General features: G+C 34.8%; 2 protein-coding genes across 3 annotated transcripts in view; both read right to left on the reverse strand.

The window, feature by feature from the left end:
• Window positions 1–159: 159 nt before the first annotated feature.
• slc17a5 (solute carrier family 17 member 5) lies at window positions 160–9,625 on the reverse strand. Its single transcript, XM_073833920.1, has 11 exons — window positions 9,480–9,625; window positions 7,669–7,856; window positions 5,854–6,087; window positions 5,659–5,746; window positions 5,492–5,578; window positions 5,252–5,370; window positions 4,958–5,119; window positions 2,696–2,828; window positions 2,444–2,591; window positions 2,197–2,287; window positions 160–1,253 (listed from the first exon to the last, which is right to left on the reverse strand). Exons 1-11 carry the CDS (start codon window positions 9,565–9,567, stop codon window positions 1,122–1,124), a joined length of 1,470 nt encoding a protein of 489 aa, XP_073690021.1. The 5' UTR covers window positions 9,568–9,625; the 3' UTR covers window positions 160–1,121.
• A 1,457-nt stretch (window positions 9,626–11,082) lies between these two features.
• Window positions 11,083–17,939, reverse strand: part of rin2a (Ras and Rab interactor 2a) — a 47,932-nt gene continuing 41,075 nt past the window's right edge. For both annotated transcript variants that reach the window (XM_073835009.1, XM_073835008.1), the window contains 4 exons: window positions 15,649–15,957; window positions 15,429–15,560; window positions 13,049–13,212; window positions 11,083–12,889 (listed from right to left, as the gene is read on the reverse strand). In XM_073835009.1, coding sequence (XP_073691110.1) covers window positions 12,560–12,889; window positions 13,049–13,212; window positions 15,429–15,560; window positions 15,649–15,957 — 935 coding nt within the window. In that variant the 3' untranslated portion in view covers window positions 11,083–12,559. The remainder of the gene's footprint in view (window positions 12,890–13,048; window positions 13,213–15,428; window positions 15,561–15,648; window positions 15,958–17,939) is intronic.

The raw sequence follows: 17,939 nt of genomic DNA on the forward strand, positions 1-17,939 counted from the left end.
ACGGAGGAGAAAGGAAAAGTTAATGAGAGTTTATTCTACGGACAGGTGCACGCAAATAATTATTCGACGAAAATGTTTGGAGGATTTATAATGCACGTCGAGAACATAAACGAGTGCAATAATTTTATTAGACATACAAGTATTTGACAGGAGATGATGCACATTATGCAGCATACAGCGTTAACACGGATTTATTCATTGTTTTACTCAGTAACGATTGCACAAAACAGAAAGAAATTTAAAAAATGTAAACATAAATCTGTAATAGTGTACAAAAAGGCTAAAATGTAACATCCAGACATGATTTTAATAGTAATACTCCTTAAGGCCTGTTGCTTGAGCATGGGTAAGATATACACTCTTAAAAATAAAAGTTCTTTATTGGCATTAACGGTTCGATGAAGAACCTTGAACATCTATGAAACCTTTCAAATGCAGAAAATGCTCTTTATAGTTTCAAAAGATTCTTTAGATTTTTAAGAACTGTTCATTGAAAGGTTCTTTGGGGAACCAAAATTGTTATTTTATGGCATCACTGCAAAAACACCCTTTTGGAACCTTTATTTTTAAGAGTGTACAATACAATAAGGCATATTTAACGGCAAAAGATTCCAATTCCTTTGTTTTCTGTTGCCAAATGATAAGATTAAGTTTTTAACAGAACAGATTTAACAAATCAGAAATAAAATGTATATAGTTCTAGGTCCTGTGAGCCTTAACAATTCACAAAGTTAATTTGCAGTTCTGTAAGCGAACGATTAATTCAGTAACGTCTCTGAATGATTCACACAAGGTTTTCATTCACTAACAAGAGCGAATTGGACTGCACTGGTCGTGTAATCAAAACACATTTTATCTCATTATCATGACTGGATGTACCATAATAGTATGTGTTTATTCTTCCCTTTATTTATCGCACCTTTGTTTAAAAAAATTAAAATTGTCAGAAAACTACTGACATGTATAACAAATACAGAAATGACCAATTTAAAAAAATTACAAAGGTCACAACAACATTGGATTGTGCAATATTCATTAGTTTGCAAACCATATGCAACTACTGCTAAGATCTCTATGGAATTTACAATAGTTACGTCCCTTTGGCCTTTTGAAAATGTGTTTTATTGGACGTGTATTCTCTGGACAGCCCAAGGCTGGACTGTGCCCTTGCCGAATATTGTGAAGAAAACAGCTCCAAATATATTGATTGCTGCAGAGATGTAGAAGACTGTTTGCCACTCTGGAATGGTGTTCTAGATTAAAACAAAATGTTTAAGCATTTGTTACTTCATTACCTCGAGCGTTACAAAATAAACTTCTCTTGAAATGAAACATTTAATGTTTGCATTTATGCATAAAAAACATGTGACCCAAGACCATTCATAAGGGTCTATTTTTTAATTAAGATTTATACAATGCTCACTGATGCTTCTGAAGGAAACACGATCCATTAAGAGCTGGGGGTGTAAACTTTTGAACAGAATGTAGATGGGTACATTTTTCTTATTCTGCCTAAATATCTTTTTTTTTTTTTAGTATTACCCTTCAGAAGCTACAGAAGATACTTGCATGTTTCCCAGAAGACAAAAGTTAAATTTACCCTCCTCTTCAAGTTCAAAAAGTAATGCATCGTGTTTCCTTCTGAAGGATCAGTGTGCATTTAAACCATCTTTGATAGTTGCATATGAGTCCCACAGTTGTCCTTACTGTGAAAAGATGGATCTCAAAATCATACAGTCATCGTTGGAAAGGATTTAAATGCACAAAAATGCTGAAAACCCAAAGAATTTGTGGGACCTAAAGGATTTTTCTGAAGAACAGCGGGCAGTTTAACTGTTCAAGACAAACAAGGGACTCATAACATCTACCACTAAACAAAAAAAAACACAGCTGTGGATCATTCAGGTAACAACACAATATTAAGAATCAACTGTGTGTAAACTTTTGAACGGGGTCATTTTTATAATTTCAGCTATTATTTTCTCTTGTGGAATTTATGTAGACATCTTTTATGTGAAATATCTTATTCAGGTCAGTACTAAATAAAATTAACATGCATTTTGTATGATCCCTCTTATTTTGGTAAAATAACATTTTGCAGATTCTGCAAGGTGTAGGTAAACTTTTGGCTTCGATTGTATTTTTGTTTTATTTTACATTTATAGATAAATGCAATGCAAATAAATTGTAACTTACAGATTTGGTTAGAGATCTTGCTATTACAGGGCCCACCATGCCAGGTATAGTGGCAAATGTGTTTGTGATCCCGAGCAATATCCCAGCATATCTGTGAAGAAAAAAAAAAAAGATAGAATTATAAATGAAAAACAAGGGGTACTTTACACATTCCAACAATAATTAACTTGTGACGTGGATTTTATGCATCTACAGTTGTCCTCAACCATAAAACTTGTATGACTGCCAATAAAAAGAGTTGTCTTACGATGGAGCAATGTCCAAATGGTTGATGTTAAATCCAGAGGCTGAAATGCCCCCTAGAGCGGAAGAGATGGATAGGAAGGCTACAGCTAAGATATAGTTACAGCCAGTGTAGCCAGCAGCCACCAGGAACACAGCAGGTCCCACCATTCCTGAACACATTCAAAACAGACACACTGATTTATTCAGAGCATTAACAGATTTCACATTACCAGTTCATTGTTTTCAGCATATACAGTGTCTCTGATTTCCTTACCTACTATAGTGAATGCCTTACGCACAATTACTGTGTGATAAAGGTATTTCTCTCTCAGGAGGTCTGCCAGCTGTCCACCCAGCAAAGCCAGCAGCCAACAACCAAGGTAAGGCAGAGCCGAGAGCATTCCATTCTGAGAATGACACAGTGATAGGGGCCTTTTGATGAGAGGCAATGATAGTTTTCAGATGACCCATTTTTATATTAAATACACTACTGTTCAAAGGTTTATTCTGCAATGATGCATTAAATTGATGAAAAGTGACAATGAGGACAAGTATAACGTTAAAAAGATTTCTAATTTCATTTAAAATTAATGCTGTTCTTTTTAACTTTCTATTCATCAGGGTTTCCACAAAAATATTAACAAGTGTTTGTAACATTGATAATTATACTAAATGTTTGTGAATGATTTCAGAAGGATCATACGACACTGAATGGCTGCTGAAAATTCAGTTTTGACATCAAAGGACTGAATTATGTTTTAAGGTATATTAAAAGAGAAAGCAATATTTTATATTGTAATATTTGTATTTTTTGGAATATTACTGTTTATACTGTATTTTTGACCAAATACAGCCTTGGCAAGCATAACAGATGCTATCAGAGGTTGCGTTAACCGAAAATTGTCCGTCACTGACGGAATTTTTTTATCAGTGACGGAAAAATCTGAAGGCTGTCCGTCACTTTGACAGAATACACCACACAGAGGGTGATCTATTGTGATTTGTAACTGTAGTTCCCACTCCTGTCCAGTTGGTGGCAAATGCGCTCCAGTGTTCGCTCAGAGCACGTTATCCAGAACAAAAAAAGAAACTCTTACGAATCCTTTGCTATGCTATGCGTTTGATTACACACAGGCCATTACCCAGTTAAGGCTACAGCGATCTATCACGCCACATTAAAGAGCGCCAAAACGGTATTTATTACTTGAATTTTCTAATTAAATGGACAGAATTTGAAATCTGACACTTTTTCATATTGAAAGTAACAAATGAGGCACGCTATGTCTTCACAAACAGCATATACAGAAAGATCGATTAGGATTTAAGAAATATTAGTCTATAAAAATAAGAATCTATTCAAATCGAGTAATCGATTTTTTTTTTTACCCAGTCCTGCATGTTTTGTTGTTTTTGTCACTGCTGAGTGTGGTATTGAACACGAAAAGTAACGCAGTTTTTGTTCATCTGTTCTCTTCATAAATAAATGCGAAAACCTATACAGTATGCTTGCATTGTATGATCATTATTAAAAAAGAAAATTTGAACAAAAATAAAAGCAATTAAATGTATTATTATGATATAAAAATTAAAATGACGGGTAATAATAGATTATGACGGAATTTTTACCACCCTGTCCGTCAAAATGACAGACAACGAAAAAGTCTAACGCAACCTCTGGATGCTATATATATATATATATATATATATATATATATATATATATATATATATACACATACACACACACACACACACACACACACACACACAATCGTTCAAAAGTTTGGAAACGATTTTTTATGTTTTTTTATAGAAGTTTTTTTCCCTGTTCATCAAGGCTGCATTTATTTGATTAAAATACAAAAAAAAACAGTACTATTGTAAAATATTATTGCAATTTAAAATTGTGATTTTCTATTTTAATATTATTTAAAATTTTTATTTATTCCTGTGATGAAAAGCTGAATTTTCAGCATCATTACTCCAGTCTTCAGTGTCACATGATCCTTCAGAAATCATTTTAATATGCTGATTGGGCGGATTTTAAAAACAAACTGCTATTTTTTTTTTAGCAATGTTGGAAAGAGTTGTGCTGCATAATATATATACATTTTTGGAACCTGTGATACCTTTTTTCAGTATTCTTTGATGAATACAACTTTAAAAAGAACAGCATTTATTTAAAAAAAATAAATCTTTTGTAACAATATACACTACATTTCAATGTTTAGGGTCAGTATTTTTTTTTTCTTTCTTTGAAAGAATGTAAACGGCAAAGTTTACAGTCAGCAAGGATGTGTTAAATTGATAATAAAGTGATATTAAAGACTTGTACTGTTAGAAAATACTTTTATTTTGAATAAAACATGCATCATGCACAAAATTTTCTTTACAATAACAGAAGAATTTGTGTTTTTGTACCAAATTTATTTTAATGTTTTGAATTCTTTGTAAGCTAATGATGAAGATTATAATACATCTCTGATATTTACTTTTATATTTACTTTCTGATGTGTCTGCTCTGCTTTGCACTCACCTGCTGGATGCTGAATCCGAGAATATCATTCATGTAGGTGGGTAAGAGAGTCAGCAGAGTGTAAAATGTCCAGTTGTAAGAGAAGTGTGCCACAACTATAGCCCATAATGGCATAGACTTAAGAATTGATGTCCATGGGATGTAATCTGTGGTTGAGGACAGCTGCAGCAGAAAATAGCACATATTAATACAAACAAACAATGAGGAAATCATTATCTGGTTTGAGAATGAAAACTATATATATATATATATATAACTTAAAAATAGACACTGTATGATATCACTGCAACATACTTCATTTTTTAGAGATGCCATTATGTAATTCTTCTCAGCCTCCGTTATTCTTTTATGTGAGCTGGGACTGTTACTGACAAAGCAAGACCAAAGGAAAAACCAAAGAAGTCCAACAGCTCCTATGATTTGTAAAGAAATCAGATAAAGTGTGCATTAAGAGACAAGCCTGGGAACGCATTTATAGTATTACATTTTATGCTGCACAGTTTACATTTAAATGCTTAGTATAATGAAACTTACCAAATATATAAAAGACATACGTCCAGTCTAGATAAAAACATATCTGGCCAGACAAAGGAAGGGCCACTACAGTTCCCAGCTGAGCACCTGAGAAAGAAAAGAAACAAGATATAATAGTACAAACACACAATAACTTGAGCAGATTGTTATATATCAAACCAAGGTACCTGTGTAAGAGATAGTGAGCAGTCGACTTCTCTCCAGAGGTGGCGCCCATGATGCCCACATTGCATGCATAGCAGGATATGACACTCCCTGGAAGCAAAAGAATAGTTTTTTAGACTTTTATTTTCCAAAATTTAGTTATGTCAGCTATGTCATCTATGACAGCAACAATGAAACATAATGAGTTTTAAGGTTACCTCCCCAATGCCTTCCAACACCCTGACAGCAATGAGGTAACCAGCTCCCAGATCAGCAGCCACTGGAGTCAGCAGTGTGAAGATCACAGTACAAAGGATGCCAATACCAAAGAGCCACTTGGCACCATACTTGCGTGCAAAGTAGCCACCTGGTATCTGAGTAAATATATATCCATAGAAGAAAGAGCCTAGGATCCAGCCCTGAGTCTCTGAATCCCAGTCGTACACACTGGCCTGTTAAGACATTGAATTAAATATGAATAACGCTTCAATAATCTCACGCTTGGGCTTAAATTCTTCAAAATGTGCACTAAGACTGTATATAAATACTTTTGGTAACACTTTACAACAAGGTTCCATTAATTAATGTTAGTTAGTATATTAACACAATACATTTACAACAGTATTTATTAATATTTCCTAATGTTAATTCATGAAAATAGAGTCGTTCATTGCTAGTTCATGTTAATTCACAGTGCATTGACGAATATTAACAAACACAACTTGTGATTTTAATAATGCATTAGTAAATGTTGGAATTGGCATTAACTAAAATTAATAAGATAAATGCTTTAGAATTATTGTAAAGTTTTATCATTCCCCCCCCCCCCAGAATACCTTAATGGATTTTTTTTTTGTCCATAACACATTTATTTTCATGTAAAAATTAGAGAAATTGTGACGTTGTTTTAAAAAAAGCATTTATTCAAACCTTACATTTAATTTTTTTTTTTTTATATAAATTGAAAACAATTTGATTAATTATATGGAAATACAACCTTAAAAATACTGACTTAAAAAAAAACATTTAAATTACATTAAAAAATTTTAAAAAAATATTAATATATAATTCACTTACAATGTAATAATAAAACAAGGCATTTGCATTTATAATACACTGCTGCCCAAAAGTTTGGAAAGACCTGTAATGTTTTTTTAAGGAGGCTCTTATGCTCATCGAAAAATCGAGAACAAAACAGTAATATTGCAAAATGTTATTACAACATAAAATAATGCTTTCTATTTTAATACAACTTAAAACATAATTTATTCCTGTGATGCAAAGCTGAATTTTCATCAGCCATTACTCCAGTCTTAAGTGTCACATGATCCTTCAGAAATCATTCTAATATCCTGATTTATTATTAGAATTATCAATGTTGGTTGGCTGCCAAATATTTTTTTGGAACCTGTGATACTTTTTTCAGAATTCTTTGATGAATAAAACGTTAAAAAGAACAGCATTTATTTAAGATATAAATCTTTTCTAACAATAAAAGTCTTTGCTATCACTTTTTATCAATTTAACTCATCCTTGCTGAATAAAAGTAAACATTTCTTTCAAAAAAAGAAAGATTTAAAATTAACTGACCAAAAATTTTTGAACGGTAGTATATTGTTCAAAAATATTTCTATTTTAAATAAATGCTGCTTTTTTAACTTTTTATTGATCAAATAATCCTGACAAAAAGTATCACAGTTTCCAAAAAAATATTAAGCAGCGTAACTGTTTCCAGCGCTGATAATAAATCAGCATATTAAAATGATTTTTGAAGGATCATGTGACACTGAAGACTGGAGTAATGATGCTGAAAACTCAGCTTTGAGTACAGAAATATATAAGATTTTTAAGTAAATTAAATTAGAAAAATTTTTATTTACATCGTAATAATATTTCACATTATTACTTTTTTCTGTATTTTTAAATCAAATAAACACAGCTTTGATGAGCATAGGAAACTTCTTTAAAAATCATACTGATCCTAAACTTTTGAACGGAAGTGTATGTGAGACCGTAAAAGAAAATGCTGTTACCGTGTGATTGTGTTTGGGCACAGGGATTTTGTGATGAGGGCAGACGGAGGAACTGTTGCTGCCGCTGGAACTGTTTTTCAGCATGTCCACCATTGCCACACTAAGGTTCACCCTGAGGGCATATGCCACAAAGAAGCCATAACAGGACAAAAAGGCCAAACTGTATCGTGAGGAGCAGCAAGCAGGAGCTGGAGGAACAAACGGAACAAACCATTGTCAAACAGTGGTTAAAAGATTCCCAAAAATGTCTGTCATCATTTACTCAAACTCACGTTGCTCCAAACCTAAATGACTTTTACATGCAAACTGTTAACTGAATGTTGTGAGATAAAAGGACCTTTCACAACATGCATGCATGCAACTCAAACAATGCAGCACAACCAGTGTACTGTGAATTACGAGAAATACTCTCATTATCAAGTCTGAGTCTTACAGTTTTGAATCAGTCTGCTGAATTAAACACACTGAATTAGTTCCTGAATCTTTTTTGAAACCTCTTTTAATAACAGACATCACCATTATTAAACACAATAAATGCAAGCGGCATGAATTGAAAGAAAAATATTAACAGAATAATTATGTATAAAATAAAAAATCCTGACATTTGTACATAAGCATATTTTGACAAAAATTAAATAAGAAAAGGGGTTAATTAATATTTCTTTTTTTAGATTCTTAAAGACTAAAAATAAAATTTCATTCAAATCATTATTAAGAGTGGTTCCTGAATTAACATCTGAATTACTTATCAAACTACAAGTTTTTGTTTGATACATTCCTAAATTAGTATCTTTGTCAGTGACACATTGTTCATAAAGATATGTATTACATTTTTGAAATATTAATAATCATCATATTGTAACATATTGTTTCTTCTGCTCACCAAGCCTGCATATATTTGATTCAAAGTACAGCAAAAACAGTAAAAGTTTAAAATATTTTTACTATTTAAAATAACTGTTTTCTATTTGAATACATTTTAAAATGTAATCTATTTCTGTGATTTCAAAGCTGAATTTTTTAGCATCATTACTCCAGTCACATGATCCTTCAGAAATCATTCTGATTTGCTGCTTCAAAAAACATTTATTGTTATTATTATTATGTTGAAAATAGTAGAGTAGAACTTTTTTCAGGTTTCTTTGATTAATAGAAAGTTCAGAAGAACAACATTTATCTGGAATAGAAATCTTTTGTAACGTTATAAATGTTTTTATCATCACTCTTTGTAAGCATCCTTGCTAAATAATTTACAGTTTATAATTCAAAAAGTTACTGTTTTAGTTGTACGTTGGATCAAATAAACGCAGGGTTGGTGAGCTGAAAAGACTTTTGACTGGTAGTTATAATATGTTAATACCACAGTATTAAGCGGAAACAAGTTTCCACGGTATATATTTTTAGGGCAGTTACCTGCATGACTAACACTGCCTCGTTCACGTGACTGGCTGTTTTGAAAGCACATCCTAAAAAAGCTCCTGAATTATTTATGTAGACTGCATCAAATGCTGCGACAATTATATCATACTGAGCTGAAGAGATGAAGTCTGCACTTTTGAGATGATTGAATGACTGAGACCTCTAATTAATACTAAAAACAATAAGGAATTTCTTAACAAGCTGTTTTAGCAAATTACAAGTTTACAATGCAGCTGAACATCGTCAGTTAAGCATAACGATTTTAACTACCTTTAATATTTATTATTACTTTGTAAGTACTAATATTACAGCCAATTTGGTACCAGTGCACTTTTTATTACCTGGTATCTGCATAAATACACAATAGGCATTCATAGTTAAGGTCCTGTTACCTTTTGGAATGTCTCCGGTGTCTTTCCGGCGTAACAAAGGCTGGACATGATCTTCAGTTTCTGAGTCTGACGCCGAATGCTCCATCATCTTCAGCGGCTACTGTCCAGCCGCCTGACCAGAAGAACAACAACACACCACAGCACACTCCGAATGCGGAAACAGTGTTTCACCGTCAGCAAAAATACATACCATAATAAAAGTCCCGTGCTCACCAGACCAGACTGACTGCATTTAAAAAAAAAAAAAAAATCACAATATTTGTCCTAAAAAAGTCATCATTATGAGATTAAAAAATCGAAATTATGACTTTGTTAAATCATAATTGCGAGATAAAAAGTCACAATTATGACTTAAGTTACTTAAATCATAATTACGAGATAAAAAGTCGAAACTGTGACTTTGAAATGGGTTTCCATATAATTTCTACTTTTTAAGGCACTATTTTTTTTTTCTTACGTGGCAGAAATGGGCTTCCATATTTTTATCATAAGACCACTCCTGTGACCAATGTGTTTATAAATCAATTTCGACTTGTAAAGTCATAATTTTGACTTAGTAAGTTATAATTTAGAATTTTTATCTCGTTATTATGACTGAAGTAGGTCATAATTTCGACTTTTTATTTCAATTACGACTTTTAAAGACATAATTTTGACTTAGTAAGTTATAATTTAGAATTTTTATCTCGTTATTATGACTGAAGTAGGTCATAATTTCGACTTTTTTAACACATGCTTTTTTCTTACGTGGAAACATGTAAGAGAATGCGATAATCTATTTTTCTAAATTTTTTATATGTAAAAAAAATGAATGTGGTCGTTATATTAAATTATGATTGTTCACGGTTTAATCAATGACAGACTGTTGTTTTTAAGGAACCATTACCAAAAAAAGAGTAATATATATTATTGCAATAATTATCCACTGAGAGGAGCTAAAGTATTACAGTTCATTCTTTCATTAAATTCAAATCTAGTCTAAATCAGCAGGATTCAGTTCCCTTTTAATTAGCATGATTATGTATTTAGTTTTTCATAGTTAACTATTAAATGTTGATCAGAAAATAATACATGTAGTATTTTAATTGTCTTAATGCTGTATAATAAAACCGTCATACTCATTACATCTCCCTCACACACAGACACACACAATCATAATCGTCACTTATCCACCTTTTTCTTCAACGCGGACTTCCGGTTCAGTAAACGCTAAAACTGTTTGCACTACAAACCAGTGTGCTCATAATTGAGATAATACATTAAAATAATATGACAAGACACGCAAGTTTGCAATACCAAGCAGCAAAACAAGCTGTTTTGTAGAGCTAAAAATAGTTGGAACGCCGATGAGACCAAAAGCCAGACCCATAAAATTTACAAATGGCGGTGCTTATTTTTACCCAAAGAAAAGGGTGGGGAAAATAAACAGTCAGAGGAGCCTTCTAATGATTTCGAGATGTGGAATCCGTAATGTGGAAGTACAAGCCCTCATGGCAATGGAAAGTATTTACCTACTCCAAAAAGGAACTGGCAAAGTACCCAACCACCTGCTGATGTAGAAAAGGCGTGTAGAAGCTTGTAATAAAAGATGACAGAGACGATAAATGTTCAACATCAATTTATTGTGTGCAAAAGAGTACATTTAAAAAAGGCAAATACGCAGAACTGACTAAAGAACGACGATGAGCTTTTCTCCAAATGAATATACAATATTTTTGGATCAACTTTTAAAATCTGTGAAAAATTCCTGCACAGATTGTATATAAATATGTATACATTTAACAGACTTAAAATATCTTGTTAAAATACATTTCACGACTTGAAACATGTAGTTTGTGTTTCAGATGTGACTAGTGTTTCTAAATCATCGTTACATGGGATTAGAGCATTTCAGCACCCTGGTCTCTTAAAAACAAAAAAACAATGCCCCGAGTTTACATCAAAACATGCAAACATAAAGTACATTAGTAGAACATGAAATACTTGGTAAGATATTGCAGTTAAGAGGTTATGAGTATAGTTATGAATGTTAAAGAACTATTCTCCTCTATGTGACTCCATCTCGGTATTCCCTGAAAGCACTTTACAGTGACACAAAAACCATTTCTGTCTGTATATTTTTTTCTACCAATGACTCTGAACCTGCTTAAAACACATTCTTGACCTTTTTTTTCCGCACACTTTCTTACTTTACACAGATCTTTCCATTTATCCTACTTGCCAAAAGCCCTTTGTCTGCAAGTCCAAACTAAAATCAGTACAGAGATCCAGATTACCACAAGCCCTAAATGTTTAGCTTGTCAGTAGTAGTACAGTATTTCAGAACTAAACTTCACCATTTCTACCATCTCCATTACTACCAAAGACTTTAACAAAACGTAATGATCATAATTCATACAAAAGCAATATGGTAAAACATCACTGGCAACAATGCCTGGTTCTTTAATTGGTCTTATCATCACAGAGATACATGCAATAATATAACAATAAATCATATATAAAAAGAATGCAGTTTACCAGCAACTGCACAAAAAAAAAAGGTTTACATCAGAAAACAATTGTCCACAATGTCCTTAAGAACTGAGATGTCCATGTTGAACGAATGCTCGAATGCCGAAGGAACTTCCCCTCAATGCAGTCATATGATAAAATGCCAGAGTCTCTCAGCATAGCGAAGAATAGGAGGTATGTAGAGCTTTAGGAAGAGGAAGGCACAATTTTGGAGTGTATTCAATGTGGAACATTAACACTAAAATGCTGCTGTTTCTTTGCTAACCTGAATGCGTTCAAACATTCATGAAGAATTAAACAGGCATACAGTAACATTTGCAGTTTGGGTGCAGCTAATTCTCTCGTGATGGTCGCGTGCCACTTCCCAAAACGTTTTGAAAATACTGAAGACGGAGCATAAAAAAACGCTGCATCTGTCAGACACATCCTTCCTTCCTTATTTCCCTCTAAGCACATTTTCCGCTTCCCTCCAGCTTTTTCAAAACAATGCAGACGTTAGCAGAGTTCCTAAAAAAGGAGATGAATAAATGTAGCTGAGAAGGAGTTTCGAGAGGACCAGGTTTGCTCTCTCAGTTGGGTGAAGCGTTGTTGTTGTCGTTGTCGTTGAGCTGGTCTGAAGGGACAGTGAGGTTTTGGATCTGGCGGTACACAAAGTAGAAGAGCTGTGGCTGTGGGCGGCTGTGCAGTTCAGCCTTGATCTTCTGCGGGTGAGTGTCCGGGGCCAGCTGCTGTGTGGTTTCTTCCGTCAAGAGGAAAAGGGCGTAGTTCTCTGGGTCAGAAATTTTAAACTTGCCCGCGCATATGTGACACACTTCCTCCGTTGTGGCATAAGGTTGCACCTTGAGGGTTTTGGCTGTGCAGCCACTGTTTGCATCTTGCAGCGCCACCCGCAAGTAGTTCTGAATATAGAGAAGAAATCAATGTGTAAATCCCATATCAAGCTCATACATTTTTTATTGTTTTAAGATAGAAAAGGGAGAATAGAACTTATATCCCTGTTAAAAAAACAGCATATGCTGGTTTTTTTTAACAGGGATGATTGGTGATTGGGAATTTACCTGGAAATCATCCACAGATGGTGCACTACGCTGGGTTGTGCGTCTACGGTGCCACTGGTGCAGTGTGTTGCGGGTCTCAGAGCTCAGCACACGAGCTGCTTGATCCTCTTGGAAGTTCTTGATGAGAGACATTGCCCCATATGCACTGGTCAGATAATAGCCTCCTACAATCAGTTTTAAAAGTTGGAACATTAAACAAATTTAACGTTTTTAAGGGGACATATCATGAAAAATCTGACTTTTTCCATGTTTAAGTGCTATAATCGGATCGCCAGTGCATCTACCACTCCAGAAAACATGAAAAAGGACAACCCAGTAACTTTGTTTTGGTAAGCCTTTTTCTGCAAGCATGTGAAAAAACAATCCAATCAGATTTCGCTCCCTCTGTGATCTAGGAAGGGGATCTTATTATAATATTATCGCCCCGTAATCTGTATGTTTCCTACCACGGCGCCACCATTTTGTTTTCGCAAGTGACAACAGTGTACTAGCTCTAACGCCATGGCAAAAGTTTTAGCAAAGCATGCTAACTGTTCTGTCTTTGGCTGCACAGATGAGCACAGAACACTATTTAGAGTCCCAGCCTCAGAGGAGACAAGAGAGCAGTGGATTTATTGATTTATGTACTGTATATTACACTGTTGCCACACTGATCAAATATTAGCATGCAATTTCTTTCCCAGCTGTTTACCTTCACAGATATAACTGACTGCTTTTGTAACTTAGGTGTTTTTAACAAACTTGTGTGTATCTGGCAGTTTATGCGCAATAAGACATGAAAGAGAAGTGTTAAATGTGTGTGCTCAGAAAACCGTTTATCAGAAGTTTAAACTAATATGGTTTAAAATGCATGATTTCAGTGCGACAGACATGATAATCAAACCAAACAGATGTTTTTTTGGCAAAGTATCTGATGTTTGAGCTTTAAAGGTTGTATAAGCGATTTCAAGCCTGAAACATAAAGTGTAACATTCAGCTGACCTTTCTTCACGATCCGCTCGCTGCCTGCCCCATAAATTGGCTGTAAAAAAAAACGCGTCTCTGTGGTCAGCCTAGGTAGCCTGGGTTTCCCCATCCTGCCTTGCGCAGCGCGATTTTATTCACGCTTCTAGTCTAGTCTGGAAACCATGGACCTAATTTTCACCTAAGATAGGGAACCAATCACAGAACGGGGAGGGAGCAGCAAGACGATGACGCCTTCTATGCGACTCACCGAAGCAGTTTGTTACTATGGATCCAGCATGGCAGCAGCCGCGAAGTTATCTTTCGTGTCTACACCGGACGCGAGCGGCATGACCCGACGCGACAAATGACATTAGAACCTATTATGCGGTCTACACTGGATGCGGCGAGACATGGCAAATCCCGACAGTAATCTGCTGCCGCGTTCTATTTATGACGTGCTCACACAAAAGTTTAAATGATTTGCAACGGTCGCCTTGTCGTGTCCAATGTAGACAGACTTTAGCTGTTGCGGCGCGGCAACTGTCGCGTCCGGTGTAGACACGGTATAGTGTTCTTCTAAGTAGTTTAGAATGCAAGTTTATTTTGAAAAAAAAAGAGCAACTTTAGGCGTTCACTCTACATACGTCATCCGGTATAATTGAAACGATTGGCTATGAGCTACGCACAGGCGCATTTGATAGACATTCGTATCGCCCAATAAACAGCTCTGGGCATTCGTAAACCACGCCTCAAATACGAGAAAATGAACATGTGGTTCCCAGACCACGAATCATGACGAAGTCATAACGTGGTCTGGCGTTAGCCAGGCTACAGCCTAGGGTCCGAGATATGCCAAAAAAACAATTGGTGCTACCAACCTTTCCACAGAAAAACAAACAGTGTTCCAACCAATCACCGTCAGGGGGTTGGTTTTGTGGACTTTCGCTCCACCTCCCTCACATTCCTGCACCAGTACGAAAGTCCACAACAGCAACCCCCTGACAGTGATTGGTTGGAACACTGTTTGTTTTTCTGTGGAATGTATGGTAGCACCGATTGTTTTTTTGGCATATCTCAGACCCTAGGCTGACCACAGAGACGCGTTTTTTTTACAGGCAATTTATGGGGCAGGCAGCAAGCGGATCGTGAAGAAAGGTCAGCTGAATGTGACACTTTATGTTTCAGGCTTGAAATCGCTAATACAACCTTTAAAGGCACCGTTTTATTCTGGAAAATGGGACGGGGAGCAGCAGCTCATTTGCATTTAAAGAGACAGAAACATTTCTGCTTTCTACTCAAAATAAGCATTTTCTAAATGATATAATAAATTATCTGTAAGGCATTTTGAGCTAAAACCTCAGACACATTCTGGGGACATCTGACACCTATATTACATATTGTAAAAAGGGGCATAAATAGGTCTCCTTTTATGTACCTTCTCCATGAAGCAGTGATGGGTCCAGTAACTCCATCATGTACTCTATTTCAGCATCCAGATGTGGCATGTCGCACTGGGCCATCACATACGTCAACATGGGCAGGAAGTCATCTGCCCCATACATCCTCCCTGCCATTGTTACAACAAAGATTGAAATCATGAATAAAATCAAATTGTGCAAAAGTATTATGATCACCAATGTATCACACTCATGTACCTGAGTTGGTCTCCATTATAGTGTAAATCATCTTGCACACACCGAGAAGCAGAGACACTTTCTTCTCTGGTGAGTACATCTTGCACATGTTGTGGAACTTGTGGCGAATCTTCTCTATGGCCACGGGGTCAGGGGGCAGGGCTCCATCTACACCCATTTCCTGGGGCTGCTTGGCTTTGGCCAAAATTAGATTCTCTTTCAGCTGCTGCCAAGTCCCACTGCTCACCTGGAAGTCCCGCAGAGCGGCCTCTATCACAGGTTTCAGCGGCTTCAGCACACACTTGTGCATGGCTTTCTCCATCACCTGATCTATAAAGGAAGGAGACGATTAATAGAGTGAAGATAGGAAAATAAAGTAAACTGTGACATATTATACCCAAAAATTCTTCATACAGTGGACTACCAAGTAAAATTTGGGACCAAATTTTGATTTGACACTTTGACCTGATCATGTTTTGTTACATTCCTTTCTATCAAAGTTATCTGACATTATCAAGATGAATTTGTTCTGACAACTAGAGTTCTTGTCATATTTTATTGCTATTTTCTAAAATAGAAATAATTTGAATAATTGCATATAAATAGGTAACAGGTCAAAGAAAATAAAAAAAAGTTTGTTTGTGTGAATTCTGATTAAATATTATATAAAATAGAAATTCTCATGCAATAATTTCACTGCCCAAGGCTGCATTTATTTGTCCAAAAATATATTAAAAACACCAATATTGGGAAACATCACAGTTTAATATGTTTTGTATTTTTAATTTAATATATTTTAAAAAGCATTTTCATGTGATGGCCAGTCTTCAGTGTCACATGATCCTTTAGAAATCATTAAACATATTACATATTAAACATAATCACAAAACATATTTTATAAACATATTTTCAATATATAAATATTTTCAAAAAAGTTTTTTAAATTGATTCTTGCTATAAAAGTATTTTCAGAATGCTTTCCAAAAACGTATATAAATCTGAAAACTGAAAACATTTTATCCAGAATAAAAAAAAAAAAAAAGATCTAAATTCTTATTTTATAGCCATGGCACCACATATGTTTTGGAATTAGTTTTGGTGTACTCTGAAAACTGAAAGAGTAACTATAGAAGGCAGAGGAACGTAAAAAAAGAAAAACTTGGAACATAAAATCCTTTAAATTTTTTTTACATAATGTCTGTGGACAAGTCTATTTGTGGATGAAATGACGGTGACCATGAGTATATTGACTGGGATCTACGACGTGGTTTGTTCCATTTCCTGCTTTTAAGGGGAATACCTGCTCATAGTATTTTTACACCTGCTTTTCCAAAACTGACATTTACAAAATGTTCCTAACAGCACAAGAGTCTCTGGTATTGTCATATATGACTCAACGCAACAGCTTTTGTCCTGTAACTTTGATTGTGAAAGCAGTGCTTGAAGATAATACTTAAACTGTAAAATCATCTATAAACTAGAAGTGCATGCGTAACTAAAATCATCTGATCTAAGGAGCAGAACGTAATATTTAATCGGGCTTTGGAAAATGCTGACAGCGCTGCTTCTGTCAGCACACTGGACCACTGAGGGAAGCAACATCATAAGTGGTCTGACAATAGACTTGCTTTGGCAGCACTTTATACTTTACAATAGTAAATCAGACTGATACAATTTGTGTTTGCTTTCTGTTATTTTGATCTCTTTTAAATATATATTAATTACAGTGAATGAACAATGCCTAAGGTATGTTAGTAAATTTAAGCTAATATAAATAGAATAATGATTTGTATGTAAGCTGTTTTTTAGGAAAACAAAATGCTATATGATTTTAAATCTATTAACTTGCAACATGACAGTTAACACTTCATTTTTCGTAAGTGTCTTAATCATGTGCTTCAGGATGACTCAACTACTTGTGACCGTAACAACTTGACGAACCTGTTTCAGGAAATTAAGTAAACTAAACTGGTTTTTGAGCTTTCAAACAATCTCAAAGTAAAGCATAAAAACACACATACGCTCACAATGTGGTAAAATGTTATCTACAAGTGTCCACAACATCAGCTTCATTTTTGTAATCAGTCAAGGTTACAAATGCTCCCACTTCATTCAAAAGAAATGATCTATCAAAAGCATAACTGGTAAACAGCCAGTCATAGTCATGCTGCCTTGCATCAGGGTGCTTTAGAGGTCTGACTTTAGTTCTGACATCAATTTAACAGATTCAGCTGACTTGCAAATGTGTTTATATGGTTGTCAGTCTCAAGAGAGCATGGACCGATCTGTAAATAAGCAAGGCTCCTCTCACT

The sequence above is a fragment of the Garra rufa genome, chromosome 2 (assembly GCF_049309525.1).
Source record: "Garra rufa chromosome 2, GarRuf1.0, whole genome shotgun sequence".
In the NCBI taxonomy this organism is placed as follows: domain Eukaryota; kingdom Metazoa; phylum Chordata; class Actinopteri; order Cypriniformes; family Cyprinidae; genus Garra; species Garra rufa.